Genomic DNA, 8,091 nt, shown 5'->3' with positions numbered 1-8,091 from the left:
TATAAATACAGTATTTCTACTTTTTATGGTAATGTGACTCTGTAACCCTTACTGAGAATGGTCAGTGCAATGCATCGTAATAATATCATTGTGCCCCTGAAAGTTTTAAAATTATCTATTGTATGGAGATTGTATTTTAGTTTGATTGCACTTATTTGTTGGACTTTTCCATGTGCGATGGTCGTTTACTGTTTTTTAAAAGAACCCCATTTTCAAATAATTCCTGTGCTGGATCTGGCCTTCGGGCTTTGAGTTTGACATCTGTTGTATACACAAAACTGATTTTTGTCCGGCAAACCTGAGAAATTTTGGGCATGTGAAAACCAAGGTACCACTGTATTAGACAATGTGAATTTTTTAAACGGTACTATATTGTTTACTGTATACTGCATAGCTTGCATCCATGTCTCTGTATGATGCACATGCAATCAGAGCACGGTTTGTGTTATCAACATCAACACGAAAAGTTGAACAGATGAACTTCAAAACTGAGCATTGTCTTTACACACAAGCCAAATTACCAAAGTGTACTCAGCTGACAGCTTTCGAACGTTCGCGTGTGAATAATAATCCACTTTTAGATCAGCTCTAATGCTTCTCTGAAGCCAAAATTGGCTATACTGCTATCAAGAGGATTGAACATGACCATGTGGAGATTTGTGTGAGGTAGCATTAAAAAAAATCTTATTTTACACGTTTCCACAAACTTTTGCATCATTTCTAAACATAATTCCATGTGCAGACTTGCTGATGCGAAGTCCATTTCATTGGAATAAGGCACGGTAACTAACACTACTCCTGAAAAACAGTGCACTCTGCATGAATGCATTCACATTTTTCTAAGGACCTTAGAGTCAGCAGACAATTTGAATGCCAAACCTCAACTCACGCACGGCGGATTCTGGGTCTCGCTCGCCGCTGTTTGCATAATATGCTCAATAAGTGTTGTGCTTTCCAATAAACTACTGAGGTGAGTCCGAGCATGCAGACCGATGGCCTTTGCAGGCACCATTTGTAGCTGTACATTGTGAGGCCTTGGCTTGGCACTGCCAACGGCTAAAATCGATATTGGCTGTGAGTGTGTCAAACAGACAGACGCACACACACACACACACTGCTGACATGGGAGCAATGTGCTGAAGCGAGGAGCGGGAGACTCATCAGTCAAGCGGTCGAGGCCAGTGGAGGGCTACTGGTGCAGCACCGCTTGTTACAGCTGCCATTAGAGCAACACCGACCTGCAGTTAGCGAGCTGCCAATGTGAGTAATGTCTGCCTGCTACCCTCTCTACGGCCACTAAAAACAGCTCAGTCATTCAAGCTCTAAAACAAATCTTAAAAAAAAAAATTAAAAAAAAAAGAAGTGTTGTCTTGCCTCACAGAATGAAATGTTTGTGTTTGTCCAGGTCTAAAAATATGAAGTTATTATGCCCGCCTGCCTGAAAACTGAAGCAAGTCCAGTTTAGCCTAGTTTGGTAAGCGCGTCCCGGCTGTAGAAGAGCACCTGGAGGAGAATGGCCACGTCAATGAGGATCTGAACTGAACCGCACATCCAAAACTGACACGGGCTTTGGTTCATCACAAAGTATGTGGTCTTGAAGACGTCCCCGGCGGTCCACAGTAGGACCATCTTGACACTGCAGCGAGGAGACAAAGCCATGAGGAAAGTGAGATTTGGTGATTCATAGCAATCAATAACGGCAGAATCAAGCCAATCAAGTATTTCAAGTCTAGGACAGTGGTTCTTAACCTGGGTTCGATCGAACCCTAGGGGTTCGGTGAGTCGGCCTCAGGGGTTCGGCAGAGCCTCTGCCGCGGAGGTCAAGACACACCCAAATCATCTTGAAAATAAAAACTTCTCCCTATCGGCATATTATGGATACCCCCAAACTATGTTCCCTCTAATTTCCATCTGATTTGCAGGTGTGTAATTTGTTGTGAGTTGGTTTTGTTCTTTGAACAAGGTGAAGCTCACGCACGGTTCATTTTGTGCACCAGTAAAAAAACATATAGCTTTGTCTTGAATTTGAAAAAAACTAACATTTTATTCTTCACTAAAGAAGGGTTCGGTGAATGCGCATATGAAACTGGTGGGGTTCGGTACCTCCAACAAGGTTAAGAACCACTGGTCTAGGAACACACGACCACCCTTTAATAGTCAGCATGTCCAGTTGCCATGGTAACCCTTCTCTGGTGGACTTCTATGTATGGGTTGGATAAGTTACTGTTGTAATGAAATAAAACATTGTTTAGTATGTTTGTGGTGTGCTCAATGACCAACATTGCAAACTACCCTTTTCTTCAGACTATAAGGCGCACTAAAAACCCTTTCATTTTCTCAAAACTCGACAGTGCGCCTTACAACCCGGTGCGCCTAATGTACAGAATAGTTTTGGTTGTGCTTACCGACCTCCAAGCTATTTTATTTGGTACATGGGGAAATGATAAGATGGCTGTCACACATAACAGATAATGCAGGGGTGTCCAAACAGGGCCGCACATGGAAAAATTAAAGCATGTGGGGGCCATTTTGATATTTTTCATTTTCAAAACATAACAAAATATATGGAGTTTTTTTATTTATTTTACCTTTAGGGGTCCCGGGGACCATAAAGGGTCTCAGTCATTAAAATGTTAAAAATAAGTCAAATTATTATTTTTTATTTAACGCTTACAGTTAATCTCTATATCAATTTCAAGTTCATATAAAGTAATAAAAAGAAAATGTTTTATGACTTTTCTGTCAAAAGCAACTTAGTTTTTTATAGTAAAACTGAAATATGCAGTATTTAGTAATTAGAGCCCTAAAAGATCAATAATGCAGGACACCATTGATTTTAATTCTTTAATATTTTTGAGTAATCACAGTGAAAAGATAAATACAATACCAATAAATATATTTGGGATCCAAAAGGTGCCCCACTCATAAAGTGATACATTTTTATTAGGTTTTTCTTTTACTTTCAACACTTAAGTTACGAGATCAACTTCAGATATATCTGTCGATTTTACGTTTAAACTATTATTTTGTTTGTTTTATGCTCTTTTGTCAAATAAAACTTTGATGTTTTTATATGGCATCTACACAATATATGCAATATTTACCGCATAAGATATTTTGAAGTGAAATATTTGAAGTAACTGGAGCCTTAAAAATAATTCATTATAACATGGATTTTTTTTGTCATAATTTTTTTTTTTTGGAGCAATGGCAAAAAAAGGAAAAAAGAAAGACAAAATAAAATTAAAAAAACAGCCTGCATGGCAGCTTTGTGTCAACTTTTTCTCGTTAGATTTCACCTCATTCCACTTTTTTGAATGTTCTTTGTTTATTTTTGCAATAGCATTTCCAGAATGTGTGGCGGGCCGGTAAACAATTAGCTGCGGGCCGCAAATGGCCCCCGGGCCGCACTTTGGACACCCCTGAGATAATGTGCTGTTCCAAACATTCAAATTGACAGAGTCTTGAAAGAAGTGGTTCATAAAAATAATAAAGTAAAGGAAATTACAAAACCTTGACGAGGGAAATTGCTTCTAAACATGTCTGTTTGAATGTTTGGTGTGTTTGAGAAATATTCTGTGATGCAACGGGGTTTATTCTTTACTATAGAAGTAGTGTTTAAGAGCAGAACTAAGCGTAAACTAAGGACAAGACATTGCATTAGTTTGTTTGTCTTCTTTTAAGTTTACGCTTAGTTCTGCTCGTCTTCTTTTAAGTTAAGTTATGGTTGCTATCAGGGCCGGCCCGTGGCATAGGCCGTATAGGCAAATGCTAAGGGTGCCGTCCATCAGGGGGCGCCACGCCAGTGCCACAAATGTTGGAGGAAAAAAAATAAAATAAAAAAGTTGGTACTATTATTTCTAAATACAAAAAATAATCCCAGGTTAATTAAAATGCAAAGTAAAGCCTATTTAATAGAAATATTATTTGTTACAACATTACCCCCCCCCCCCCCCCGCACGGTGCGCCCCCTCCCTTCCCGTATCATGACTCTTTTTGGACGTCACCACATCAAAAAATCAACACAAGATGTCAAAACGGCCAAAACTGTCAGGTGCCCAGGGAAGAAAAAAGAGAAAAGAAGAGGAGAAACGAGAAAAAGACAGAGGTAGCAGGTAGGTAACGTTAGCCTACATGACATTATTTGTCTGTTACAGAATGTGATAGTAACCTGGCTTTTTAGCATTAAGCTAATGTTACATGATTCGGCAATTGCTAATCAATAAATAGCTAGTTCTGTTTTAACGTCGGGTTAATATTGTGGAGGGGGCTAAATTGTTATGGAAAATAATAATGCAACGTTAGGTAATTACAGTACTCCCACATTACATTCCTCAGGGACATTTGTATTAGATCTTTTAAGCAGGTGTTTTTTGTTTACATTGTTATTGCCTTCTGGTTAGCTAATGTTTGCCCTGCAGGTAATAGTCACTTTTCCACCCCTTTATATATTAGGTATAGTTGTAAGCCTAGTTGTTAAAGTGCACATCATTAATGTTAATTAAGCAATATCACATGAGAGGGAATGCTGTTTTTTAATTTGAGCAGAACTGTGATTCGGTTAAAGATAATCATAACATAACATTCTCATATAATATGTTAATTTGCTTCCTTTAAGTAAAAACAAAAAGGTAAAAGACAAAGCTATTCGGTTTCTTGTGAGTATATACACTTCACTGCCGATGTGGGGGGGGCGCCACCTAAAATATTGCCTAGGGCGCCAGATTGGTAGGGCCAGGCCTGGTTGCTATGCCTAAATATAAGTACGCATACCTCTGATTGTGGAAATAAACTAACGCCATGTTAAGTCCTAGTAATAAATATTGTGATTGTTGGTCCAATCCACAGGATTTTTGTTTTTGATTTTTATAGCAGAAACTAAATGTTGTTGTTGTGCAGGAAAGTCAAACAAAGTTCTATGGGAAGGCCATTCTAAAACCTTAATTCTAGCCTGATTTAGCCATTCCTTTACCACTTTTGACGTGTGTTTGGAGTCATTGTCCTGTTGGAACACCCAACTGTGCCAAAGACCCAACCTACGGGCTGATGATTTTAGGTTGTCCTGAATAATTTAGAGGTAATCCTCCTTTATCATTGTCCCATTTACTCTCTGCAAAGCACCAGTTCCATTGGAAGCAAAACAGGCCCAGAGCATAATGCTACCACCACCATGCTTGACGGTAGGGAATGGTGTTCCTTGGATTAAAGGCCTCACCTTTTCTCCTCCAAACATATTGCTGGGTATTGTGGCCAAACAGCTCAATTTTTGTTTCATCTGACGTCACAAAGATAAGACCTTCTGGAGGAAAGTTCTGTGGTCAGATGACAATGTATGTTGCTGTATGTATACTTTTGACCCAGCAGATATGGTCACATTTTCAGTAGACCCATAATAATTTCCTAAAAGAACCAATCTTCATGAATGTTTTTTGTGACCAACAAGTATGTGCTCCAATCACTCGATCACAATAAAATAGCAGTTGTAGAAAGTATTGGAAACTCAAGACAGCCATGACTTTATGTTCTTTACAACTTTTGATCGCGACGGTATATGAACTCCTAGGCGAGGCTTTCTATTTGGCATAAAAATCCACTAAAATATGTCAAATTACATACATTTTCTCTATAGCAGTGGTCCCCAACCTTTTTGTAGCTGCGGACCGGTCAACGCTTGAAAATTTGTCCCACGGACCGGGGGGTGGGGGGTGAAATTAAAAAAAAAAAAAGTTTTGTTTTTGTTTTTTTTCATAAAGAAATACAATCATGTGTGCTTACGGACTGTATCCCTGCAGACTGTATTGATCTATATTGATGTAAAATGTATATATTGTGTTTTTTATGTTGATTTAATAAAAAAATAAAAACCTTTTTTTTATTTTATTTTTATTTCTTGTGCGGCCCGGTACTTGGGGACCACTGCTCTATAGTGCTAATTGACATCACCCACAAGCTTAAAGTCTACAGTCTTATGCATCCTGATGCAAGCATGGAACGTATAGGAAGCGTAGGAATCACGTTCTCCATCTTGCATCCCATACTCAACTCACCCCATTTTATATCATCTTAATTGTTTCTCATCCTTGTAATATTCATGCTTCCCTCCTTCACATTCTCTGTCTGTCCTGCCTCACTTACTGTCATGTTTCTTTCCCTCGTACCCTTCACACTCACTGCTCTTACATCGCTTCTGTTCCACCTACTCTGTTCTCGACCACGTCCCCCCAAGAGAGCGAATGCCCGTCGGTATTAAAGTAACAGGAGTTTATAGTTTTTTTTTTCGAGCTGTCTTGTCCCGGGAGAGAAAAAGCCCATCAGTCATCAAGGAGATGTATTAAGGGGTGGGGGGGTGGGGGGGGGGGGGGGAGGAAAGTCAGGACAGTGTCAATCCTCCATGCAGTGGGACAGATAAGGAACACAAGAGGAAAGAAGGGAGAATGATCCGGATAATAAGTCCATATGGGTTGACCATAGTGCTGTACTATCCTTTAGCTGTCACTGCAAAGTCATGTCAAACTCCCATCTCTCCCCTGGGCTCTTTTAGAGGGGAACTGCACTTTTTTTTTAATAGAATTTTGCATATTGTTCACAATTAGGGATGTCCGATAATGGCTTTTTGCCGATATCTGATATTCCGATATTGTAAAACTCTTTAATTACCGATACCGATATCAACCAATACCGATATCAACCGATACCGATATATACAGTCGTGGAATTAACACATTATTATGGTAAATGGTAAATGGGTCGTACTTGTATAGCGCTTTTCTACCTTTTTAAGGAACTCAAAGCGCTTTGACACTATTTTACACATTCACACACACACATTCACACACTGATTATTATAATGCCTAATTTGGACAACCAGGTATGGTGAAGATAAGGTCCTTTTAAAAAAATTTTATAAAATAAAATAAGATAAATAAATTAAAAACTTTTTCTTGAATAAAAAAGAAAGTAAAACAATATAAAAACAGTTACATAGAAACTAGTCATTAATGAAAATGAGTAAAATTAACTGTTAAAGGTTAGTACTATTAGTGGACCAGCAGCACGCACAATCATGTGTGCTTACGGACTGTATCCCTTGCAGACTGTATTGATATATATTGATATATAATGTAGGAACCAGAATATTAATAACAGAAAGAAACAACTATTTTGTGTGAATGAGTGTAAATAGGGGAGGGAGATTTTTTGGGTTGGTGCACTAATTGCAAGTGTATCTTGTGTTTTTTTATGTTGATTTAATTAAAAAAAATTAAATTAGAAAAAAAAACAAAAAAACATACCGATAATAAAAAAAACAGATACCGATAATTTCCGATATTACATTTTAAAGCATTTATCGACATCTCTATTCACAATCATTATGAAAGACATTACGACGGATGGATTTTTTTGTAAGGGACAAGCGGTAGAAAATGGATGGATGGATGGGCATTCTAACGTGTAAATAAAAGTCTGCTGACAGCGCAGCCAATGGGAGGTCCTCTATTTCGACCATCAAATCCAATAAATAACCATTCAAAACCCGGCAACAATACTCCGTTTACATTTTGTGATTTGAATATTGTTATTATAAGCGCTAACGCAGACGAACTATTTATCACAAGCTTGTGTACAATTTCGGCATGATCGACTGGGCAAGGTGTTTTCTCGCTTCCTTTCTCCCTAGAAGTTTATTGTAGATCATAGATCATGCATCCCACCTGGACAGAAGAAGTCTGAGGACGTAGTCCGACAAGTTGGTACACTTGTACAGCCATTTAGGGACCCGGGAATGGCGAGAAGGACACAAAAAGTATGCTTGATCCCCCCCGCTACCCTCTACCCATTTCTTTGTGAGTATTATGATCATCCATCCATCTTCTTCCGCCTATCCGAGGTCGGGTCGCGGGGGCAGCAGCCTAAGCAGGGAAACCCAGACTTCCCTCTCCCCAGCCACTTCGTCCAGCTCTTCCCGGGGGATCCCGAGGCGTTCCCAGGCCAGTCGGGAGACATAGTCTTCCCAACGTGTCCTGGGTCTTCCCCGTGGCCTCCTACCGGTCGGACGTGCCCTTAACACCTCCCTAGGGAGGCGTTCGGGTG

At 39.4% G+C, this 8,091-nt stretch overlaps 1 protein-coding gene across 3 annotated transcripts in view; it reads right to left on the bottom strand.

Moving 5' to 3' along the window:
• Positions 1 to 8,091, bottom strand: part of si:dkey-246g23.2 (solute carrier family 66 member 2) — a 116,677-nt gene that overhangs the window by 28 nt on the left and 108,558 nt on the right. For all 3 annotated transcript variants that reach the window (XM_062035604.1, XM_062035605.1, XM_062035606.1), the window contains exon 5: positions 1 to 1,636. This exon is cut by the window's left edge and continues 28 nt beyond it. In XM_062035604.1, coding sequence (XP_061891588.1) covers positions 1,462 to 1,636 — 175 coding nt within the window. In that variant the 3' untranslated portion in view covers positions 1 to 1,461. The remainder of the gene's footprint in view (positions 1,637 to 8,091) is intronic.

Source organism: Entelurus aequoreus, linkage group LG24, assembly GCF_033978785.1.
Source record: "Entelurus aequoreus isolate RoL-2023_Sb linkage group LG24, RoL_Eaeq_v1.1, whole genome shotgun sequence".
NCBI classification, from domain to species: Eukaryota; Metazoa; Chordata; class Actinopteri; order Syngnathiformes; family Syngnathidae; genus Entelurus; species Entelurus aequoreus.
This window is presented reverse-complemented; position numbering and strand designations above follow the sequence as displayed.